At 59.4% G+C, this 24,285-nt stretch overlaps 2 protein-coding genes across 5 annotated transcripts in view; one reads left to right on the top strand and one right to left on the bottom strand.

The window, feature by feature from the left end:
• Window positions 1-16,261, top strand: part of FOXP4 (forkhead box P4) — a 37,226-nt gene extending 20,965 nt beyond the window's left edge. For 2 of the 4 annotated variants that reach the window (XM_048926320.1, XM_048926322.1), the window contains 14 exons: window positions 3,423-3,545; window positions 4,887-4,973; window positions 7,896-8,046; window positions 8,230-8,434; window positions 8,613-8,717; window positions 9,617-9,704; window positions 11,030-11,113; window positions 11,532-11,733; window positions 11,824-11,900; window positions 12,043-12,144; window positions 15,251-15,372; window positions 15,461-15,527; window positions 15,731-15,897; window positions 16,104-16,261. In XM_048926320.1, coding sequence (XP_048782277.1) covers window positions 3,423-3,545; window positions 4,887-4,973; window positions 7,896-8,046; window positions 8,230-8,434; window positions 8,613-8,717; window positions 9,617-9,704; window positions 11,030-11,113; window positions 11,532-11,733; window positions 11,824-11,900; window positions 12,043-12,144; window positions 15,251-15,372; window positions 15,461-15,527; window positions 15,731-15,897; window positions 16,104-16,251 — 1,728 coding nt within the window. In that variant the 3' untranslated portion in view covers window positions 16,252-16,261. The remainder of the gene's footprint in view (window positions 1-3,422; window positions 3,546-4,886; window positions 4,974-7,895; window positions 8,047-8,229; window positions 8,435-8,612; window positions 8,718-9,616; window positions 9,705-11,029; window positions 11,114-11,531; window positions 11,734-11,823; window positions 11,901-12,042; window positions 12,145-15,250; window positions 15,373-15,460; window positions 15,528-15,730; window positions 15,898-16,103) is intronic. The other 2 variants (XM_048926321.1, XM_048926323.1) reach the window with 1 other exon arrangement.
• The window catches only part of ITPR3 (inositol 1,4,5-trisphosphate receptor type 3), a 275,096-nt gene that overhangs the window by 241,704 nt on the left and 9,107 nt on the right, over window positions 1-24,285 (bottom strand). The window lies entirely within an intron of this gene.

A 24,285-nucleotide genomic window follows, 5' to 3' on the forward strand; every position in this document is an offset into this window, starting at 1 on the left:
CTGGGGATGGGATGTTGGCGGGGCGCTGTGCCAGCGGCAATATTAATGGCAGTCGGCGGCGTGCTGCTGAAAGCAAACAGGGAGCCGCTGCTGGGTGCGATAGGGATCGCGGGCGGTGCGTTTCGTGAGTGTGAACCCTCGGTGCCCCCAGATGCCTGGAGGTGTAACTGAGCACGGAGCCACGCAGCTGATGTTGGGCTGCAGCTGCGGCCCCAAAGCCATCGCCCTGAGAAGCATTTCTGCTTCTTCGCAGCCTTAAAGTGATGGTGATTTTGGCATTTTGCAGTGAGGGCTCTGCATCGCTCACAGTGCCCACGTGCTGCAATTTCGGTGCCAGGCTCCGTCCATTGCTGCATCACGGGGTGACCAGAAATCAGCCTCTGGGGCCCCTCGGTGCCTCCGTGCAGCTCGGAGGGGGGACGGAGCGCCGGGGGAAGGGGAGAGGAGTTCAGAGCAAACTGCGGGAAATTGCTTTTCTTTTGTCTGCGGCGGCGGGGAGGGCAGCGGAGCGGAAAAGTGTATTTTGTTGATTTGAAACTTGAGTGAAATGGGTAATGAAGACAGATCAATACCAGCCCTTCTGCAGTCCCTCTCCCAAAGGAAGGCAGCAGCCCGTCCCGCTCGGCTCGCACTGCGCTGCGTTTCCATCTGAACCCCCAGCCCGGCCCTGCCCCTGTGCTGAGCCCTTCTTCCCCTGCACTGCGCTCCCTTTCCCCTGGCCGCAGCCCAATTACACCCCATTAGTGCACCTCTCGCTAACGAGGCACTCGGTGCAGATTGGTCTCCACGTTCTGAGCGGGGTTGGGGCGCAGGTGGGACGAAGGCAGGAGCTCTATCTCCTGCCATTCCGAGCTGACACCCTTGGTTTGTAGCTGTTGCATTTGGGTTTTGTCGTTGCGGAAATGGCGATGCTCCTTCCCCGTGGCTCCATGTGGCTCCGTGTGATGCTGACTGTGGGATTACTCAAAGCTGGGATGGGTGCCCGCTCTGTGCCCCGCTGCTGCTCCCGCTGCAGGGACGGTGCGTTCCCTGCAAGCCATTAAAAAAAAAAGTTTTAAAAAAAACCAAACCAGAATAAGGCAAACAGCGCTGCTCCCCAGCCCGGCCAAATCGGCTTTGGCGCTGAGCTCCCCTTTAATACCTGTCTTGTTTTCCACCCCCGCCCCATCGCTGGCACGGAGGGATTACAATCCTGAGCGCCTGGAAAATCACCCCTGAGAGATCGCGCTGGCCGATCCGCGCTGCAGCGTCGCCGGGGCTTTTTGTGAGGTGGCCAAAGCTGTTAGTAAGCAGTTCTGCGGGGTGGCAGGAGGCCAGCGGTGAGGCAAGCCCTGCTGTGCGCCCAAGGCGGATGCCAGCCCATCACAACGGGACGCAGCTGGGGCCGAGCCTGGGTGCTGGGCAGCCTGAAATGCTCCCATCTTCCACACTGCCCATCCCCAGCTGCAATGCAGCTGCATCCCAAGGGCTGCCCCCCCCCCCCCCAGCTGCCAACATCCCCCCCAGGTTAGCACCTCCCCAGTGTCCCTGTGCCGCAGCAGCTGTCCCATTCCCCATCCCCACACCGGATAAGCGAGCGCAGCGGGAGCAGAGTTTGCTGCAAGTGGGAATTTCCCATTGGACTCCAAGTTCCTGCCCTGCTCAGAGCCATCGCAACATCTGGGCAGGGAGCTGCGCTCCGCCGATGCTCACACCTCACCCCACCACCTCCCCACGTCAGCCCCGCGTCGGAGCGCGGGAGAAAAAAGGCATTTAATGCAGACAAAGGTTGTATGAAAATATAATTCCGCTTTTGTTAGCAGCCATCAAACTCTAAAAAGCGTCGCTTTTGTTTTCTTGTAACGTTGTGAAAACCTCGTGTCGGATCGAGAGCTGGGGCCCTCTCGACTAATCGCCTCTCCTTTGTGTTTTTAGATTATAGGGGCAATTAGTGTTGTCAAAACCTCTGGCAATTCTCTTTGCTCTTGACAGGGTGTCAGTCCGTTGGGCGAGAAATGGAAGGTGTTATAACTCTCTGGTAATTAGGATGCCTCCGATTGGAAAATGCCAGCAACGGCGGACGAGGGGCCGCGGCGAGGGGGTGGGGAGGCAGCCAGGGTTGGGGGGGGAGGAATGCGTGCAGCAATTAATTAGGGGCTCTCATTCCGAGCACGCTGCCAGCTTGATGAATCGGTGTAGGGAAATGAGCAGGATGCTCCTGGCACACGGGCACGGACCCCGCGCGCATCGCTCCTCACCAGATGTGTGCACAGCTGCACGCTGCCACCTGAGCACTGCTGGGGACACCGTGGGCTTGGCTGTGGTTTGAGCTCCTCCTGCGCAGCTCGTTGCTGGGGGTGCTGCTGTTGGATGGGGTGTCAGCCTGTTCGCTGCTTGGCCAGTATCCCTGTGCTGGGACGTCCTCAGGCCCCCGCTGCTGCCCCTGTGAACCAGTGGCAGTTAATAACTAACCCTGACCCGCTGATGCCTGGGGGGGCTCACGGTGACAAACGAGCTCGGCGCTCCTGACACCTCCCTCCAGCCTGGTGCCTGAGCAAACAGATAAGCCTTTGCAATCTCCCTTGAAGGTCAGCGCGCTCCAGTGTGGCCGGGTGCCGGCGGGGGGAGGCAGTGCTGGGGCTCCTCCCTGGGCTTAGGGTGAGCTGCAGCCGCAGAGCCACCAGCCTTGTGGATCTGCCTCTTTGGTTCTGGAGGTCTTCGGACCCAAGTGCTTGGCTTGCGTGGGGAGCTGGCTACTTGCCTAGGAAGAAGCGCCCAGGGAGCTCTGGGGAGCTGTGGCACCATCCTGCAGCCTGGGGCTGGGGCTGGCTGCTGGGATCACGGGGGATATGCTGGGGAAGGCAGTGCCATGCAGGACCTGCTCGCAGCCTTGGACCCAGCACCCTGCTTTGTCCCAGCCTGTATCCATGGTGGGTGGACCAGCAGTTCCCACAGCCCTCCCCCAGCACATGACATGGTTCATGGTGGTCAGTGCTGTCAGCTGGAGGGAGAGCTCTGATGGGGAGCCTCGTCACACTCATGCTATGCTCTGCAAATTTGGGTAACAGCGATCTTCCCTCGACATCCTCCTCCTGCATGCTCTAAGAGCCCTGGAGGGCACAGCAGTGCCCGGTGCTGCTCTGGGGTGTTACCCATGCCCATAGGAGAGCAGAGGCTGTAGTTGGGGCAGTGCTGGTTCTCAGTGCTCTGTTCCTGCAGGCACCTCTCTGCCATCAGCACTGCATCACATCCCCACACTGGGGTCAGGGCGATCCCAGTGTGCCGGAACGGGTGCCTGAAGGCATCCCCAAATGGGATGTGGAGATAGGGGACACAGAGGAGGTGGTTGGCGGCGGGTTTGGGATGGGGGCATGCGGGCTGTCAGCATATGGGGAGGGCTGGGACCAGCAGCGTGGTGATATGTGTGTCCCTCCTTTCCACAGGTCCCCGTGTCCGTGGCCATGATGTCCCCACAGATGATCACACCACAGCAGATGCAGCAGATCCTGTCCCCGCCCCAGCTACAGGCCCTCCTGCAGCAGCAGCAGGCAATAATGCTGCAGCAGGTAACGCTGCTCCCCCTGGGGCTCCCATCTTCCCTCTGCCCTTCTCTGGGGCTCCCCAGCACATCCTGCACTGGGAGAGCTGAGGGTGCAGAAGGCATCTCAGAGCACACAGAGCTGTGCCCTGGGGCCAGCATGGGACTGGCGTGGGGCTGGGGGCCAGGTGGGTGCTACATGGTTCCACCCAGCCCTAGAGCTGCTTCTTGCAGTGTTCCCAAGTGCTCCTTGTATGTAAAAGGAGTAATGAGGGAAGAGGAGGGAGAAGGGGAAAAAAAACAAACCCCAACTGCGGCAGAAAGCGGGGCCGCTCAGTAAACACCTCCGCTGGCAGAGAGAGGGAAGGAGCGATCCCACAAGCATCCTCCCCACCCTTCCTCCTGCCTCCAGTACCTGTTTACTCCAAACAGGCTGATAAGGGCTCAAGGTTGGCCCCAGGGAAAGAACAAAGGGTAAACACTACCCTGGGTGGGTCCTCCCGCAGCCTCTTTGGAGCCGGATAAAGAAACACGTTTGACTGCAAATTAAACAACCCAGGCCGGAATAGCTCGCATTCTCCACCAGAAGAAAACCAAACATCACACCTCTCACCCCTGACCCAATGTTCCCGCAGCCGCGCTCGACCATGCGGCAGAGCCCCGGCTTTGATTGGCTTTCGGGTAAACACCGAGGCCTTCCAAACCTGTTCGCCGACAGAAAAAGCAAAGTTGCTGCTGTCAGCGCTGTCAGCCCTGAGCTGATAAAGGCTTCCCGGCATCCGAAGGGGCATTCCTGAGCCAGAGCCGCCCACCCCTGCTCACCCCCCGCCGCCTCCGGCCCCATCAGCGGTGCTGTGCTGTGGGGCCGTGCTGGTGGCCGTGGGGCTGAGCGCTGCAGGACATCACCCTCACTGTGGCTCAGTAGATGGGATGTGGGTCTGCCTGCTGGAGTGCCCTCCGTGCCCACAGAGCCTGCGCAGGGCGTGGGGCAGCAAGGGACCCCCCCCAGCTCTGCAGCAACATCCATGGGTGTGTGGGGTGGGTGGGAGATTCTCTGCTGCTGGAACGTGGGGTTACTCGTATCAACAGATGCGCTCACGCCTCATTGAGAGCCCTCTCCTGGGTGTGCACTCCGTGCTTGGGATGGGAGCTTAGGGGTTTGCTTGGCTAAGAGCTTGAGAGCTTTCTAGAGCTCTCAGGAAGGTGCTCCCAGGTTTTATGCCACATGGGATGGCCCCGGTGGTGCTGTGCTCAGTGCTGGGTGGCTGCAGGGGCTGCGTGGCTGCAGCACGGGGCTGGCAGTGCAGGGCAGAGGGCCAAGCGGGTGTTGCTGGTGTTGATCCGTCCTCTCTCCTCCCGTCCCTCCCAGTTGCAGGAATACTACAAGAAGCAACAGGAGCAGCTTCACCTGCAGCTATTGACACAACAGCAAGCCGGAAAGCAGCAACCCAAAGAGGTGAGCTCATGCAGATGGGTTCTGGGCCATCAGATCTGGCTGCAAATAAAAGGGGACCAGCAGGAAGAGAACAAGGCGTGTGTGAATCCCAGCACCTGGGGGAGGGGCAGGGCCCGTCAGAGGGGACGTGGGACTCAGTGGCCCCTGGGACAAATCCCCAAATCCTCCCCTCGAGGGGAGGGCAGAGCGGGATCGGTGCAGCCCTGCCCCATTGCATGGCCCCAGTTCACCCATGCAGCAGCAGCGCAGTGGGAACCTAGAGCAAGGCTTAGGAACCCCTCTCTCCTCCCCACTCGCTGTACGTGGTGCTGCCAGGGCTGTTCCATGCTGTGCACATTGCTGCACCCCCAGCACTGCTGCTCTCTGCGGTCCGTGCTGGCACCCACTCGAGTTTCACGAGGCTCTGGCTGTGGCTGTCATTGCTGTGCCCACGTGGTGTGCAGGGGTTGGCCGTCCTGCAGCCATCTCTGGGAGCTGCAGCTGCTGCTCTTGCTCCAAGATCAGAGCTGGCTTAAAGAGAGCGTGGCAACTTGTAATTAAACGCCACAGAGGAAAGGAGAAATGTGTCTGCTGAGAAATGCTGTGGGGGAGAAGGAGCATGGCTGGGATGGAGAAGGGCTGTGGTGTGTCCCAGAGCTGTTTGCTGTGCTGCTTCGCAAAGGAGAACCCTCAGCATCCCTGTGCTGTGGGATGGACATCCCTTCCCACTGTGGCAAAGGGCTGCCGAGCTGCTGCCCTTTGCCATTAATTCCCAGCTCGCTGCTCCCAGAGCCCTGCATGGCATGGGGATCCCTGTGTGCTCCAATGAAGGGGGCTGCCCCTGCTCCCCCCGCAGCCTGTTCCAGCACAGCCCCCTGAGTCCAGCAGGGCTGGGGAGGGGCGGTGGGGGCTGCCTGTGCCTCACCTCGGCATCAGCTTAATGAACTGCTCCTGTCAGTCCCTGGTGTCACACCGAAACTCCTCTTGATGTGCTCATAAATCAAAGTGACGGCGCCTCGCACCCCGTGAGCTGCACCCACTCAGCTGCAGCTAATGTAGGCGGCGCTGGGAAGGTACAGCGGCCCCAGACGGGGGGGGGTCACTGGCATAGGGGTGGGGGGACACTGAGGGATCCAGCTGGGGGATCAGACCCTAGCAGGGAGCCAGGCCAAGGGGTTCAAGCTCTTAAATCACGGTGGGCACTGCTCCTGCCTCCCATCAGGGATCCCCACCAGTGGGTGCCATGGGTCGGACCCCCGCAGGTGCACCCTGTGTGCACGGTGCATTCCAACCCCGAGCAGTTTTTGGCTGTTTGGTGCACATTTGCACTCTGGGGTGGGCAGAGGGGCTCCTCAGGGGGGGATGTGGCCCTTGGTGTGGGTGATGCTTCCCATACTTGTGCTGCGGAGCTGGAGGGACACACGCGTGGGTCGCGGTGTGCGGAGCTGCAGAGCAGGGTGCGCCCACGGGCTCTGGTTCTGCTGCGCTGAGCGCCCCGGGGATCCCGATGACTTCATCCGCTGCCAATCTGCCCCTGCTTCCCGCCGGGAAGTGCCATGAATGAGGCAGTGTTTGGGGAGCCCAGGCATGCCCAGGGCCCCTGGGGAGGGCGGCGGCAGGGATGGAAGAGAGCAGGGAGAACCCGGCTATGGGGCGAGGACAGGGCTTGCCAGGGGCACAGGTGTCCACCCAGGGTGCACAGCCCTGTCACGTTTTCCTCCCTGCATCCCAACCCTGCAGGGCCGCAGCATCCAGGGTTCCTCCTGGCCCAGTGCATCGCATGTGGCTTCTCTGAGCAGCAATGGCTTTATTTCTGCCTCAGTCTCCTTGCATCAGGGAGTAGGGTGGTGGTGGATAGGACCCCTGCATCCCTCTGGGGCTGAGAAACCTGACTGAATGACATCCGCACAGTGCAGGGGCAGTGCTGCCCGGTGGCCAGGGCATGTTGCTGTGGGCTGCACCAATGTGTGCTGACTGCAGGCTGAGCTGCAAGCTGAGCAGGGAGGGAGGTCTGGTCTTGGGGGTCTCTGTGCCCAGTGAATGGGGCTGGGGGTGCAGTGAGACCCCTTGCAAACATGCCTACAGCTCACTGCTCCCAGGGGGCCCCGTTCCACTCTGTGCCCCATGGAGCTGCGTTGCCATGGGGGTCGGCGCACTGCTGCCAGCCTGGCTCCTCGCAGCCTGCAGACAGTGTTGGAGAAAACAGAGAGGTTCACAGGGTTAGCGGGCTGCCTGCCCTGCTAATGAGGCCGGGCAGCCCGGGGCAGCTCCCCTCTCATGGCCCGCTTGGATTAGCAGCTGCCTTTCCCTGTCCCTAATTGAATTCTCTCCCCTTCAGTTAATTCTCATGGATTTCTCAGTGCCTCCCCGGGGACCCATCCTGCCTAACAAGTTTAGGGCCGGTTCCTCTGGTCAGAGTGTGGCAGGGTGATGGGGAGCCCCCCCGGTCTGTGCCCCACGTAGTGACACTGGGGTGGGCACCCATGGACCAGCAGCACAGGTTACCAGCTGCCCTGCAGGCTGCCCTGTGCCCTCACCTAAAGGGACTCATAGCGATCATCTGTGGGGAATGGAGGTCGATGGAGGGTGTGCATGGCCAGTGTTTGTTAGGGTGCATTTCGGGTGCTGGAGACCCCTCTCCATCGGTGATGCTCTGTAGGCAGAGCTGTTTCTCATTCTCATACAAACAACCAGCTCTGCTTGCTCTCTCCCTCTCTTTTCAGTGCTTTTTTTTTTTTTTTTTTCCTCCTTTTTTCTTTTTTTTTCCCACTTTCCTTTTCTTCCCCTCCTCTTCCGATAGATCAAAGCCTGTTCCTGGCGCGGCCGCCAGCCAAGCAGGCCCAGCAGCACGGAGCCCCGGCACGCTGCCCACACCTGCAGCCGTGCCCCTGCCCTCCCCGAGGCCACAATGCCAGCGCTCACCGTCTCCCTTTTGTTTCCCAGCAGCCGTTAGGGAACAAGCAGCTGGCGTTCCAGCAGCAGCTCCTGCAGATGCAGCAGCTCCAGCAGCAGCACCTGTTAAACCTGCAGCGCCAGGGGCTGGTGAGCCTCCCGCCGGGCCAGGGCACCGTGCCCCTGCAGAGCCTCCCCCAAGGTAAGGTGCGGAGCTGGGGGGCTCGGCGGGGGGATCCTGGGGTTGGGGTTTCCCTGCTGGGATGTGCAGGAGGCGGTGATTTGCAGAGTGCAGGAGCAATGCTGAGCGCTGGGTAGGATGGGGGGGTGGGCGGCGGGTGCTGCTGGGCCGTGTCCCCCACTGATGGCCGTGTCCCACCCCCAGCTGTGTGCCCCTCAGACCTGCAGCAGCTCTGGAAGGAGGTCACCGCCGCCCAGCCTGTCGAAGACAGCATCAAACAAGAGGGTCTCGACCTCACCACCAACACCTCCAACTCTACCTCGTTTTCGGCCGCCAAGGTCTCGCCTCCCATTTCCCACCACCCTCTGCCCAATGGGCAGAGCACCATGCACACGCCGAGAAGGGACAGGTAGGGACGGGCTGCAGCCATTCTGCTTTTACCCCTGGAACCAGAGGGTCCTTTCTCCCCCAACTTCTGTTCTGTGATGATTGGGAGCCATGCAGCCATGGCTGGGGAGGTTCTTGGGGCTGACCCCCAGGAGGTGCCCGAGCATCCCCCTTCCATGGGTCTGTGTCCTCCTCTGCAGCTCTTCCCACGAAGAGACCCCTGGCTCTCACCCTCTCTATGGCCACGGAGAGTGCAAGTGGCCTGGCTGCGAAACCCTCTGTGAGGACTTGGGACAGTTTGTCAAGTAAGTGCTGCCCTTCCTGGTGGGAGAGCTAAGCTTTGGGGCACCCCAGCACAGGGAGTGCTGAAATTAGGTATACCCAGACAGTGCAAAAGGGGGAACCTGTGCAGAAGGGGAAAACATGCTAGGCCATGCTTCTGGAGGAGGAAAGACCCCATTCAGGGCTGGGGGGGGTACAGATCCCCCCTGGGGGGAGAGGAGGAGAGGAAGCAGATGGCAGCACAGCAGCCGCTGACACCGCTTGTGGGCTCTGCGCTGACTGATTAACTCCGCTGTCGAAGAGCCCTCTGCTAGCGTCAGGGTCAAACAAATTGTTTTCACGCTTCGTCAGAGGTTTACTTAATTAGTTCATTTGCAATTAGATCTCTTTGTAGCCAGGATTTTTAGCAAAGACATCAGAAGGAACTGACGGGCTCTCTTGCTTGCCGCGTTCCCCCCTCCTCTCAGCTGTCTGCTGGCAGTGGGCATGGTGCTGCTCGGTGAGGGCTGAGCTTCCAAAGCCCTCCTGGGCGCAGCGAGGGCAGCTGGGACCGTGCCACCCTGCCCATCCCCTGGGATGGAGCCGGGCAGTGCCTTTGCTGGGGGAGGATGAGGAGGAGGAGGAGTGCGAAGGCATCTGTTGGGGCCGGGAGTGGTGAGTCAGTGCATCAGGCTGCGTGCCCTCCTGCCTCTGACTCACCAGGTGAAGCCAGATAAGGCGCTGCTGTGGCTCTCCAGGCATGTTTGCACGGGGCAGAAGAGACACCTCCGGTTTGGAAAGCTGTGCTGGGTTGGCAGAGCCACCCCCAGCGTGGAAGGGAGTGGTGGTCTGCATGGTGGGGCTGAACCTGGTTGTGGCCTCGGTGGGTGAGGGGCACGTTTCTGGCACTTCCAAGCGTAAAACCCCGCATTCTCCTCCTCAGACACCTCAATACAGAACACGCACTTGATGACCGAAGCACAGCCCAGTGTCGAGTTCAGATGCAAGTGGTACAGCAGCTGGAGATACAGGTGCGTGCTGCTGCACAGTGGCCTGGTTGGAGCAGCTCCCTCCCAGCTCTGTGTGCTCTGCAGGGTGGAGCACAGGGTCGGGGACTGCTGGCGAGACGGCCTTATTCCCAAATCCTTACAAGCATCCCTCCCACCCTGCAGTGCTGCCCATGTTGTGGTCTGGGTGGGCACTGAGGCGTGGAGCGCTCGTAAACTGCTGCCCCATCCACAACCCACAGCCCTGCGTGAATCTATAGGAAAGGACGAGCCATCCCTCCTGCCCAGGATGCCACAGTTGCCCTCCGTGGGTACAGGGGCTGCTGAGAAGTGGGGTGCTGGGCGAGGAGCCCAAGTGTGGTGTTTGGAGCCTGGCCAAGGGATGCTATTTTTGGACAGCAGCTCTTTAAATAGTCCTGTTCCCACTGCCTCCGGCTCCCCAAAGTGCTGTGCGTAATTCAGTTCATAGAGAAAGGAGGAGATAAAAAGGGGGGAGCGGTGCTTTTTTCGTCTCTCAGGGCTCTGTGTGCTGTCCCTGTCCCCATCCCATTCCCTGATCACCCCTAGCACTGAGGGGCCGCATTTGGGGCACCCGGCAGTGCTGTTGTCACCCTTTCCCCTGGCTGTCCCTGGTCTGTTGGTGCCGGGTGTCACTGCAGGGGATACAGAGCCTGGGAGTGGGAGGGGGGAGATGCACAGCAAACTCGGCCCCCTGCTTCCCCAGTCCAGGGGGGCTGTGCTGCCATTGCCTGCTCTTGGCATAACGCACGGGGTTGAAAGCAATTACCGGGGCTTAAAGAGGGGAGGGAAGGGAGAAGGAAAAAAGCGAATCCTGAAGGGCTCACAGAGCTCTGCGTGTGCGAGTGGGGAGCTGCCACCACAGCCACCAATTATGAAGTTTTCAGTGCGGAGCTCCCGCTGTGTCGGCGGAGAGCGTCTGCATCACGAGGGGGGACCTGTCAGCTCTAATGAGCGCCGCGGCAGCGCGAAGGCAGCCGAGCTGCTCCAAACTTGCACAAACTCCGCACTGGCTCCCACTGTTAACCCCTCCCAGCCCGGGTTTGAGGGGTCGTGGCAGGAAGGGAAGGTGATGGGAGGAGAGCGCGTGTCAGGTCCCATCGGCTGCGCCGAGCTCGACACCTCTCCTGGTGCCACAGTGAATATTTCACCCTTCCCCGCACACCAGGGAGTAAATGGGTGGGGGGCGCAATTACAGTGATGCTGTGTGTCCAGGCAGATGGGTGGGTGGATGGATGGATGGAAGGAAGGACGGAGGGGTGGACATGGGGACAGGGGAACACGTGGGGATGCCCCCATCCCGCCTGACCCGCTCCCTGCTGCTTCCTCAGCTGGCAAAGGAGAGTGAGCGCCTGCAGGCCATGATGGCCCACCTCCACATGAGACCTTCAGAGCCAAAGCCTTTCAGCCAACCTGTAAGCACACGCCTCCCTCCCTGCCCCACTGCTGCCCCACAGACCCCAGTCCTTCCCTTTTTCCCACTCGTGCCCCCCCATGCCTTGCATGTGGTCGCTGCGTGGATGGGCTTTTCAGAATGTGTGTCATATTCTCCAGTTCTGCTCTGTTGTGCCAAGCATCAATGCATGGCATGGAGCAGGAGTGAAATGCTGCTCGTGTTGGCACACGGCGCTGCTTTGGTCATGCATCAGGTGCATCCCCTCCCTATCCCATAACTGCATCCCCATCCCACAGTGCATCCCCTCCCCACCCCATGATGCATCCCACTCCCCACACCGCACCTCCTGCCCAGCACAGTCCCACTCCCACAGCAGTCCCAGCACAGCCAGCCCCATATTTTCCCCACTCCCATCCGCTCTCCCTTCCTCCCCGCAGCTGAACCTGGTCTCGAGTGCTACCCTCTCCAAGAGCACCTCGGACACGTTCCCCGACGGTTTACCTCATCCCCCCACCTCTGCCACGGCCCCCATCACCCCGCTGCGGCAGGGCCCCTCCGTCATCAGCTCTTCCACGTTACACAGCGTGGGGCCCATCCGCAGGAGGAACTCGGAGAAGTTCTGCACCCCGATATCTTCAGGTGAGCGCGGGGACGGCGCTGCGGGGCTGGCAGTGCGGTCCGAGGGTGGGCTGCCGTCACCCCTCCATCCCCTTCTCGTCCTCCCTGCAGAGCTTGCACAGAACCACGAGTTTTACAAGAATGCAGACGTCCGGCCGCCCTTCACGTACGCCTCGCTCATCCGGCAGGTGAGTGGCTCAACCCAAAACCCTGCCCCTGGGTAAAGCAGCTCCCTCCCCTCTCTGCAGCAGAAGGCAGGAGTCTCCGTGGCTCCTTGCACGAAGCTCGGGCTCTTTGCAAATGATGCTCTGTCCCCTCTGGGGTCCCCAGGCCATCCTGGAGACCCCCGACAGGCAGCTGACGCTGAATGAGATCTACAACTGGTTCACCAGGATGTTCGCCTACTTCAGGAGGAACACGGCCACGTGGAAGGTGAGAGCATGGCACAGGGCTCCTGCAGCCCCACATCCAGCCCAGCAGACCCCAGCACTGCTGCAGGAAACACTCCCGTTTTTATGTGCTAGGGTCTGGTTTGTTGCACAGCTTGGGAATGACTTTGTGGCTTAGATCTGAGCATTCTGCCGCCAGGATGCATCCCCAGACTGTGGGGGGAGGTCGGTCCGTGTGGCCCACCAGGGTCTGTAGGAACTCCGTACAGAGTTGTGTAGCTGGGGCACAGCAGAGCCGCACGTCCCTGTGCTGGGAGATGGGTGGAGGGAAGAGCAAGGCACTTGAAATAGCAAAGAAGGTTAATGATAACCTGGGGGCTGGCAGCACGCCGCACACTGGGATGGCAGAACGTGCTGGGGGCTGCAGCCAGCGCTGCCCCATCCCTGTGCAAGGAGCTGCCCCCCCAGCTGAGAGCTCTGCAGGGTGCTGGAGGGCTGTGCAGGCATTCAGCACCAGGGCAGGAAGGTGCTGGGGGGCAGCTGTGGCACGGAGATGTGGTTGCAAAGACTGACGCAGGTGGATTGCATGGCTGCCTGGTTATTTAGAAATCACCCAACGGGAGAGGAGCAAAGGACTGCTTTGCAGATGGAAAGGGCTGCTGTGATGGAAGGAACGGGTTGCTCTGGAGCTGGGTTTCCCCACGCAGTGCTGAAGCAGAGCAGCTGGAGCCCAGCGCCAGGCAGTGCATGTGGGTGATGCAGTGCTGTGCAGCCCGGTGTCCCCCTCATGGCACACGGCTGCACTGCAGCTGGCCGAGCTGCACCGAGCATCGCATGGGGCTGTGTCCATTTCTGCCAGGATGGGGTTTGGTCGTGGGTCCATCTGGGACAGCCTTTTCCCTGCCCTGTGCCTCAGTTCCCCCACTTGTGGAATGAAACAGTGGCTGCTGCTGATGCCTTTCTCCTTCCCTTCTGTGGGCACAGGGGATAAGCATTTGGGTTTTTTTCTCTGCAGCACCCTGTGTGCCCTGGCCCCAAGCTGCTCCCCAGGAGGGGCTGCCCCGACCCCCCGTATTTCCCTTCTTGCTCTGTTTTTTCCTGTTCCACCACCAAAGGGGATCCAGACATGCCCAGTCAGGGCAGATTCCATTTGCAACTCTCCGTGCCCAAGGCCAGGTTTCTTTTAAAGGAGGGAGATGCACAGGAAAAAATCACCTTATTTCCTCCCTCCAGAAAATTAATGTTTCTGAGGTTCCTCCCTCAGCCCCTACTTCCCCACTCCCCCCTCAGGATCCCATCCCCACTCTGGGGCAGAGACATGGAGCAGTGTGGGGGCCCTGGGGTGGGGGGGCATAGAACAAATATCATTAGAAAAGGCAAAGAGGAGAAGCAAACAGAGCAGCCAGGTCTGGCACTAAACAGGCACAGTTCAAATACAAAAGCTGTGTTGGGATGAGGTGTGGACCCCCAGCCCCGGCGTGGGCAGCTCTGCTCCGTGGCACACAGGGTGGCACGTGGGTGACGTCTGTCACCTGCTCAGTGCCACCAGCACAGTGTTCTCTCCAGAGCTGGGGTCCAGCTGGGTGGGAACATTTAGGGACCACTGTAGGGAGGTGCAGAAGGAGGGGTCCCCCGCATTTCCACACCCCAGTATTTCCACAGGGATTTGCTTCTCTTCTGCCCTATGCAGGCGCATCCCTGCCAGCACCTCCCCATCACGGTGCTGTTGGGGGGCACTGGGCTGCCAGGGGGCACTGGGCTGGGATGCTGCCAGCTCAGTCAGGCTCTGACCATACCATGCACCCTGCTTCTAACTGGGGCTTTGTTTGGCCGACCAGCCCCCTGTGTGTGCAGGAAGGAGGAAGGGGAGGAAGTCCTGTGTTTGCTCGCCTGAGGACGGGGGTTCAAGGGCAGCACTGGATCCTGTCCCCCCCCCCCCCGTCTGGGGCTGGGGTTTGCAGTGAAGGCACAAGGACAGGGAGATGGGGAAAGGGGTTTGGGGTTCCCCATGGGGTTCCCAGCTCCCTCCGTTCCTGCTAGACTCAGAGGACAGGGAACACCTTTGGGTGCCTGCAGGGACATGGGCAGCGCTGCCGGGGGCTGCTGAGGGGCAGAGGGGAAGGAGGGAGAGGGGCTTTGTGTCCATCCTACATTAAAAAACAACAAGAAAAGGGGGGGGGGGGGGGGGGGGGCGTGCAATGTGCTGTGAGTTTCCGGGAACTCTCACAGTTGGTGATGGGGGGGGGGCAGTCCTTGCATCTCCTTCTGCCTTGTTGTGCTGGCCGGCTCCTTTGTTTATACAGCCCCCGTTCGACCTTTTAAATTGCTGTTAATGTTTTAGCGTAACGAATTAGTCTCTCATCACGAATCAGGACTCGAAATAAAAAAAAAAAAAATTAAAAAAAAAAAGAAAGAAAAAAAAAAACCCTCCGAGGCCAACTTCCTGAAATTGGGGTCATTCTCATTTGCAAGGCAGAGAATCTGAGAACCTTAATGCAAGGAAATTTATTCAAAGGCAGAGCCCCGGCGTGATTAGGCCCTTTGTAATTATAGCTCGGAGAGATTCCACTCCAGCCTCCTGCCTCCCTCATGGATTAGCAAGTGAGTCGGAAAAATACACAGGATTTAATTAGAGGCAAATTAAAATTGGTAATGAAATAGGGGCAGTAGCAAATGGCAGGGAGTTGGAAGGGGAAAAGGGAGCCGGTATCTCTCGGGGCTGCGCTGTCTGCCTACGTGTGCGTCTCTTTATTTTACATTTAGAGATGTAAAGATGGTCGACGTAAAGAAGAAAGGGAGGGAAAGGGCCCAAAAGGGACTGGGGAGGGGGAAGGAAGGAGGAGAGCTGTGTGTCCGCAGCAGGTGCTCAGGTCTCGCTGGTGTCACTGCCCCTTGTCCTGCTCGGTCCCCATCCCAGTGCCAGCATCGGGCTGAGGGTCACGGCCGTGTCCTGGGCTTGGCTCAGGGCTCAGCTCCCCAAACCTCTGGGCGTCGCAGAGCCTTCACCTCGGGGCAGGCTGTCAGCCCAGGGTGAGCGGTGGCACCGCAGAGGTTGGGGAGGGAGGAGGAGGAGGAGAAGGAAGGCTGCTTTCAGGCTGTGGGCGTCAGGGCACGGCTGTGCTGCTGAGCTGCGTCGTCCCCTCCTACAGAACGCTGTCCGCCACAACCTGAGCCTGCACAAGTGCTTCGTGCGCGTGGAGAACGTCAAGGGCGCCGTGTGGACCGTGGATGAGCACGAGTACCAAAAGCGAAGGCCACCAAAGATGACAGGGTGGGTGCCGCCCCCTCCTCTGCTGGCAGCGCTGCAGCTCTCGGGGCCGGCGGTGCTCAGACTTCTTTCTGCTCTCTGTCTTCTGCAGGAGTCCGACTTTAGTCAAAAACATGATTTCGGGACTCGGTTACGGAGCACTTAATGCAAGCTACCAGGTGAGGATGCTCCGCTTATCCCCATCCCCTGCAGCACGCAGCCAGCCCTGCCCTGCTGTGGGCACGCTCCACTTCCCGTGCTGGCAGCGCACAGCCGTGGTGCCGTGCCATCGTGGCAGCACTGCGGTGGCACTGAGCTGCCCCATGGAAATCCCGCTGCACCGCACAGGCGTTCCCCCATCGCACCCCTTTGCTCGTTGCAGGCAGCGCTGGCAGAGAGCAGCTTCCCTCTGCTCAACAGCCCCACCATGATCAACACGAGCTCTGCCAGTGGGATGCTGCACGTGGGCCATGACGACGTCAGCAGCACAGTGGAGCAAGTCAACAGCAACGGCAGCAGCAGCCCGCGCCTGTCCCCGCAGCAGTACAGGTTGGTGGGGGGACGGGGGGGGCAGCCACATCCCTGCAGGGTGTGGGGTTGGAGGAAGGGTGATGGCGCTGCTCGGTGCCCCCGGTGGCTCATAGCCCTCACTGAGGAGCAGTCCAGTGTTACCTGTGGTGTACAGACCGAAGGCTGAGTGCCAGCAGGGCTGTCCCCACGAGGTGGAGGGCTCAGCCCCTCTCTCCCCCCTGCAGCAGCCACCCCGTGCACGTGAAGGAGGAACCAGCTGAGGCTGAGGACGACAGCCGGCCCGTCTCGCTGCTGGCCACCGCCACCCAGAATGTGACAATTCCTGACGACAGGGACCTGGAGGAGGAGCTGCCGGTGGAAGACTTGTCCTAAGGACCTCGAGCGCTGCCCGCGCTCCGGCTGCAAACAAAGCCCGGCTCCCGGCTCCCCAAGGTGACCTCTGGCGTTAACCCGTTTCTTCAAGGCACTTCCACAAAGCAAAAGGGTTTCCTCGGGGCACCCGTCCTGCTCCCCACTGCCCGGCGACTGGTGGGTCCCCAGCGAGGGGGACATGTGGCAAAACAAGAAACAAACCCCCCTGAGCTGAACGTTGTCCCCCCTCCTCCCTTGGTTAGTAACTGGTGAACGAGGATGGTAGATTGTTTCTGTCCGAAGTCGTCCCTCCTTCCTTCCCCACGCCCACACTCCAAGGAAGGCTCCTCCGTCCCCTCATCCTGCACCCTGTGGCTGTGGGCTCTCTCCAAGACACGGCTCCATGATGTCCCCAGATCCCCAGCGACCGCCCCAGGGAGGCAGGACCCCTCTGCTGAGCCTCCTCCCAGTGGGTTTTGCACTACGAGGACCCGCGGTCCTTTCCCACGTGCTGCCTCCATCCGGCTTTGGGGGAAGAAACCGCAGAAATGGGGCCGAGATCTGTGCTGCAGCCTCACACCACCATCCTGCACCCGCTGGGACCCTGCGTGTCTGCACGGCCCTGACGTCACCACCACTGGTGCTGCCCACCCCCCCCGTGCCGTCCTCCAGTCCCCAATGCCATCGGGCTGGTGGCATCCAGGTGGTGACAACCATCCTGGCCGGGCACTGAGGACGAAGCTCTGGCTGCATCTTGGCACTGGATGCAGCGATGGTGGCTCTCGCGGCCGGACCCATGGAAGGCTGGGATGGAAAGAAGCTCATCGCTATGGCTGGGATGGGCTCTGGGTCTGCAGGAGCCACAGAAAAGGTTGGCAGTGGAGTCCCACCAGCAGAACCCTGCCCAGGGCTCCAACGCTGCCATCCACGCCGGGGGGGACGGGCTCAGCCCCAAGCCGTGCCCGCTGGAGCCGGGCTTTCCATTCCCCATTTTGCCTTCGTTCCGTCCTCCTCTTGTGTGCGTTGCGCGACTGCGTCCAGATGGGAAGATACCAAAAGATGTCTAGAGACAGCAGGTCCGTAGTTCAGGTGGTATTGATGCCAAAAAGAAATATTAATAATAACGAGAACGACACAACCAAACACCCCTCTTCTCCCTGCGCTTTCTTTCTCTGGTGGCAGTGGTGGTACCCAGGCTCCCCATAGCCTGGGCTGCTCTTGGTGGACCAACGCCCCTCCTCCTCTCCTGGGGGATGTATTGGTGTGCAGCATTTCTCTAGGGTGAGAGCTCCTCCTTCCTCTCTGTGGGGTGAGAGCTGGAGTGCAGTGGGGCTGCGTGGGGCACCTTGTGGGTCTGCTGCCCCCAGAGCTGCGTTTTGTGCTGAAAATGGGACGCGTGTTGTGGGGCACAGGCAGGGGATCCCCGGGTGAGCACTGTTTTGTACCCATGCATCACCTCAGCAACGTCCCCAAGGTGCTGGTGACCCTGCAGCGTGTATCCCCTAATTCAGGTCACTGCAACACCTGCATGCGGGGATGGGGCTCCCAGGAGGCCGAGCAAAACCCCCCCGTACTTGAAGGGGCGTCCCCCTGTTGCACCGTCCAGGCGGTGCTGAACCCCAAAGCTCATCCTGGTGGGGGGTCACCTGCATCCCCTGTACACCCCCAAAAAAACCCGCAGCAATAGAAAGCAATGGGTTATTCTACGATGGGAAGATCCCTCGGCCCAGCTCGCCGTGCCGCTCGGAGCACGGAGCGCTGCCGGGCTCTCCTCTCGCTAGGTGTCCCCACTCGCCCCGCGTTCCGCCGCTCCATCGCCGCTGCCACCGCCGCAGACGCACAAGCAGAGCGCAGCGCCGAGCATCCCCGTCACCCCCACCAAAGAATTCCTCCCCCCCCACCCCCCCCCCCACCCCCCCCCTACCCTCCCCCCCCCACGACTTTAATTTTTTTTTTTTTTCGTTTTTTTTAAGTTATTGTTTTAAACAAGTTTACAGCTCCGCGTGGAGGTGTGGATAAAGGTTGGCCGGTGCCGTGCGCTGCTGCTTTCCTGCCCTGCGGAGGGGCGGGGGGGTTTGAGGGGGGAGGGATCTGTCTGCCGTGTTGGTGCCCCCCGCCTCCACCCGCACCCTCTGCAGCTCAGTTTCCCCTCAGCATCCATCCAGGCTTCATTTTTGTCTTTTCGACTTAGGAAGACTTCTTTTTTCTTATCCATACAAACACTGGCAGTGTTCCCCTTCCCCCTTCTCCCTCCCCCCTCCCCACCCCTCCGTGCCCTTTGCTGGAGCTTTCAGCGTCGCTGCTTTGGGGATTGTGGGGAACATTGGGGTCCCAAGCAGGGCAGCCTTCCGTGCCCTCCCAACTCAATGGGGCAGTGTGGCCGTGGGGTGCCAGGCAGGAGTTGTTGTCCCCAACCATGAGGGTCCTTCAGCCAACAGAGCCTGCTTTCCTCACGTGCTTTGGGGTCCTGAGCACCCCGATGGCCCCGGGGAGGGGACGATGTGCCCTCTTGCTGTTCTTCCCACTGAGGGACGCTGCATTCCGGGGGTTGAGGCACAGCTGGTGGCACCTGGTGGCTCTGGTGACACTTTGCTGATGTCGCCAGCCCTGCATCCCTCTGCCTGCGCTCTGCACAGCTCCCACCGCTCCTCTCCTTGGAGCTGCCTGTTTCCATAGCTGCTCTCTTCGCTCTTCTTCTCTTCCCGATTTCCCTCTGGGGATTTCATTTTTTTAGCAGCTCTTCCAGCACTGTTTTCCTTCACTGGGCTGAGCGAAAGCAGGCACAGCGTGGGCACACAGCACGCTGGCACACTGCAGGCCCTCTGTGCTCCCCCTTGGGCTGTGCTTTGTGATGTTTCAGCTGTTCCAGCGGTACAATCGCCCCAAACTCCCCCCAGAACCGCGATGAGGTCCCCCCTGCACCCCCAACCCCTCCTCGCCCTGTGCCCCATAGGTTGTTAGCCGCAATCCCGGCTCGCGAGAGCACCACATATATATATTATATATATATAAGTAAATATATAAATATAAAGGAGTTTTTTTTTAAAAAAAAACAAAAGCAAAAACAAAGACATGCACAGGTTTTTGGGATGCCCCGTGGCTCCGAGCCCTGCCTCCCCCCCAGCCAAAGTGGGACCACGGTGGGGGGGATGTGGGCGCCACGCGTCGCCCTGCTGCTCTCAGGGCCGAGCGGCCCCACGCACAGCCTGCACCCCACCAGGGACGGACGCCCCCGGCCCCGGCACGTGTTTCCTTTTCTGCCGGTTGGGATTTGTACAGAATTCCACGTCTTACCTCAAACGCGTGTCTGGCGCAGGGGAGAAGGGGAGGAAGGATTGAGGACCAAAGGCAGCGCGTGGCGGAGCCCCGTGTCTGTATATACGGAGATATGTACATACTGGTTGGAAACCCACTGCCACGAGCTGCTCTCTTGCGTTGGGATGCTGGCTCTGCTCACAGCGGGGGCGCCTCCCGCGGCTCCTCTCTCACTGATGTCCAGAAGGATGAACTCTGTTTTCAATGTCTTTTTTTTTTTTTTTTTTTAATTATTATTATTATTTTTAACGCTGATTCGTTTTGTGTGGAATCGGTGGAGGGGGGGCGAGGAGGGGCCCAGCGTGGGGGCAGCGCTGGGTGCCGGGGGGGGGGGGGAGGGACAGCAGCAGCCCAAACTGCATTAAACCAAAGGGTTTCTGTGCTTTGTTTACATGACTGTCCCGCATCGCCGCCCAGGAGGAAGCCCCCACGTTTGGGTTTTTGTCCTGGAAACGCTGTGGGAGGCGGGGAACAGGATGGAGCCGGGCAGTGGGGACCCCCCGCACCCCAGCGCTGGGCTGAGAGCCCCTCATGGTGCAGCCCAAGGGGGGGGGGGGGGGGTTGAGGGGGAGCATCGCCCACCAACACTTCTCCTTTATGTCCCCATATTTTTTCCCCCTCGTTGCCAGGTGGGACGGTGACCCTGGGGAGGGGCTGGAGGGAGGTGGCTGGGGGGGACATGTACGAAGCCCCCTCCCCGCCGCCGCATCCCTCATGCTGTATAAAGGAAATAGCGTTGCTGTGTATTTGTACTCTGACCTTCCGTGTGTCTGCTTTGGCAGACGGTAAACCCTTGTACAGTAGGTCTAGCTGCATGTAATCTGTATGGACAACGGCATTATAAAATGCAATAAAAGGAATTACCTATCGTCTGCGGCCTGCTTCGTTGCAGTTATGGGTGAATGCAGCATCTGTGGGCTCTTCCAGCACTGCTGTGGAACCCACGTGTGCCAGAGCTCCCATTCTGCTGGGGCTGCTGGCTGGGGGTCGTATCCTGCTGGCGTTGCAGCAGCCCTCGCATCCCAGGGTGCTGGCAGCTGTGCAATTGCTGTCGGCTGCCAAGAAGGGAGGAATTTTTGGTTCCCAGCACAAGTCGGCACTGGAGAGCTGCGTTGGTAATGGGAGCCAAGAGGAGCTCGGCTTCACTGCAGGTTCAGCCCTCTGCGGTGGGGTTGGATGGGATGGGGTGGCATGGAATGAAATATTGTGGTGTAGATGGGATGGGATGGCACAGTGCAGATTGTAAGGGATGGCATGACATGATGTGGTGAGATGGCAGGGGGTGGGATGGCATGGAGTAGATGGGATGGCAGGAATGGTGAGGGTGGGATGGGATGACATGGATGGCATAGGATGGTGTAATGGGATTGGGTGGCGTGAGAAGCATGTTATGGTGTAGATAGGATGAGAGAGCATGGGATAAAATGGGCTGGGACGGCATGGGAGGAGATGGCATGGCATGGAATGATATGGGATGGCATGGAATTGGGTGGGATGTCATGGCATGGCACAGTGTAGATGGGATGGCATGGCACAGGATGGCGTGGCATGGTGTAATGGGATGGGATGGCATGGAATTGGATGGCATGGGATGGCATCACATGGGGCAGCAGTGGCCCCAAGAAAGGCATAGAAGCAGGAGCTTCCCTCCTCATCCTCACCCCCCACAGCAGCAGCCCCTGCTCCATGCTGCTGCATGGGGTTTTTTCAAAGGCTGGCACAAGGGTGAGTTTCTGGCTGTTGGCTGGAGTTAGCTAGCAGTAGATCTGCCAGTACAAAAACTAGCAATACAAATAATTATAATTAGTTAGAGAGTGTTTGCCTTAGGGACCTTTTCCCCTACCTTAAAAAAAAAAAAAATGGAAAAAAAATCCCACCGTGCAGCATTCTCACCTGTGTGTTCCACAGCCTGGGCCTGGGGATGAGAATGGGGATGGGGATAGGGATGGAGATGGGGATGGAGACACAGGTGTGGATGGAGATGAGGATGGGGATGGGGACAGAGATGGAGCAGATTGCAATTGCTGCAGAGGCCCTCAGCCAGCTCTCAGCCCCCCGTTTCACAGCCCAGCTCAGTGGCTGGCTCCCATCTGTGTCTGGACCCTGCCAATATTCATAGTCTGTTATATCCCCTTTCCCTCTGCTGCTCTGTCTCTGGCCAAACTTTCTTAATCTTTTTTCCAGTGGCCATTTTCCAAGGCTCCCTGACCCACAGCCACTCGCCCGTGAGTTCCTGGGGTGCACTGAGCGCATCTGTGCCAGCTGTGTGCTGCCAGCTGAGCACCCATGGGTGCGAGAGCCACAGGAACCCCCCCACCCCCACCCCCTGCATCACGGGCTGGGGCGGGTCTGGGGGCTGCACGTGCCTCTGATTGATTTAACACTTGGAGATCAGAGCTTTCCAACTAGAGATTGTTTTTCCTTTTTTTGTTGTTGTTTTGTTTTGTTTTTCTTTGCTAGGGACGTGCGAGCTCGCTTTGATTGCTAAACCAGCGCATGGCGACGAGGGGGAGACTGGGATTGGGGGCACCCAGCTCCATCCTCCCTGCATCCCTTCCACCAGGGTGCTGCTGTGCTCCGTGCTCAGCCCTGAAGCGCAGCCCCGTGTGGGGATGTGACGCTGCTTTGGGATGTGACCCCATGCTGGGATGCACCATGGGTGAGCGGTGGCCTCTGGTGCGGGCTGAGCTCCTGCTGCGCTCAGTGCACCCTTATTAGGGCTGCCCTCATCCTTGTGGGCATTCAGCTAAAAGGTTGCACTGCTGGTAAAAAATACAGCAGGGTAAGCACAGCTTTCAAACATTTGTATGGGGGGGGGGAGAGAAAAAAAAAGGGAAAAAAAAAGGATGATTTTGGTTGTTTTATTGTCAGTTTGTGTGTTTGCTTCTATAAACAGCATTAAGGAATTGCAGCAACTGCAGTCGGGGAAAGATGGGACCAAAGGAGCAGCAATGGGTTTCTCTGTGCTTTCCTCTCCCTCGTGCTGTGGTTGGACTCCAGCAGCCCCTTCACGTTGCAGGCCCGTAACCCTGACCCTGACCCTAATAACCCAAACTCTAAACCTAACCCCAATCCTAATAGCCCTAAATGCCCTGACCCTGACCCGTCCCCAGGGCAAGCTGTGATGGAGCAGCCATTGAGCAGCCCATGAGCTCTACCTGCCCGCAGCCCCTTCCTTTTCCTGCCACCCAAGCAGCATCACCACGAGCCCCTGGAGCCAGGGGGGAGAGCAGGGGGCACAGGGCTCTGCTCCAGCACTGCTTTGTGTGGGGTGGGCTGGGCCTGCAGCCCCCCACCCACAGCATGGAGAGCAAAGGGGGTTTGTTGGGGGCGAGGGGTGACCCAGCAAAGCAGGGGCTGCAGGGAGCAGCGAGATCCCCCCCCTTGTCAGCCTCCAACCCCCAGCGCTGCCCCTGGGGGGGGAAGCACAGTGCAGAAGGGAAGTTTTTAATTTTTCCATCTTTGAAAGATGAACATTCATGGGGCCTTTTGCTTTTTTTTTTTTTTTAAAGTTTAAATGTCTGTTTCCTATTTATTTATTATTATTATTATTTTTAATATTATTTACAGAAATAGCTGGTGACTCATCAGAAACCTTGGAGCAGAAAACCTCGAACAGAGGGGTCATTCACTGGGAACTGGAAGCTCCCTCCCCCCGCCCTGCTCTGCTCAGAAGGCTTTCAGGCTGTTATTTTGCTCAGGGATTTTGCGTGCGCCCGGCTCTGTGACCACGCAGACAGATCAGGGGTTATGGACGTGGACCTATGCAAACACAGCTCTGTCTGCACAGCCCGGCTCTGTCGAAATACAGCCCCGTTCATGGCTCTGCAGCCCGGATTTGGGGTTTCTCTGTTGTTTTCGCATTGCGTTTTCTTTTCGGTGTTTATTTTTGCTCTCGAAACTGCAAAGAGTGCAGGGTGGGATGGGCGCCTGCGGTGTTGCAAAACTCACTTTAAACTGCAAAGCTGGGGCTTTGTGCAGAGCCCATGCTGAGCCTGGATCTGGGAGTTGGCTTCCAGACCCTTTAAATCCCCATTGCCCATCCCCACCCCATTGCACCCCACAGCCCATCTGCACTCCGTTGTCCATCCCACCCCACTGGCCATCCCTACCCCATTATCCATTGCACACCACTGGCAGTCTCCACTCTGCTGTCCAACTCACCCCACTGTCCATCCTGCCCCACTGCCCATCCCCACCCCACTTTCCAACCCATCCCATTGCCCATTCCTGTGCCATTGCCAATTCCATCCCATTTCTCACCTCCATCCCATTGCCAATCTTACCCCATTGCCCATCCTGCCCCACTGCCCATCCTGCCCCACTGCCCATCCCCACTCTATTGACCACCCCAACCTCACTGCCCGTCCTGCCCCAGATCTGGGTTCGGGGCCACAAAGCAGTGGGGTCAGGTGGGCACTGCAGGATACGGGGTGTTGGTTTTGGTGATGCGATATGAGCACAGCCGCTGCCTCGAGATCCTGCGAATGTGGGTCAGTGAAGTCCCACACCCACACCAACAGCCCCACTTCCCAAAACACATCGCACTCCCACAGTGCTGTGGAGGGTTCTGCTCACTGTAGGACCCTCTTTGTACAGCACAATACCCACACGCCTCCTCCTGTTGCTGCAGCACAATGCCAGAACTGCTCAGGGGACGCTTTCTTTATAGGACACCGCTTGGTTTTATGGAGAACCTTCCCATCAGTGTGCTGGGTGCTCCGCGTTGCTGAGTAATTG

The sequence above is a fragment of the Lagopus muta genome, chromosome 24 (genome assembly GCF_023343835.1).
Source record: "Lagopus muta isolate bLagMut1 chromosome 24, bLagMut1 primary, whole genome shotgun sequence".
Taxonomy (NCBI): Eukaryota; Metazoa; Chordata; class Aves; order Galliformes; family Phasianidae; genus Lagopus; species Lagopus muta.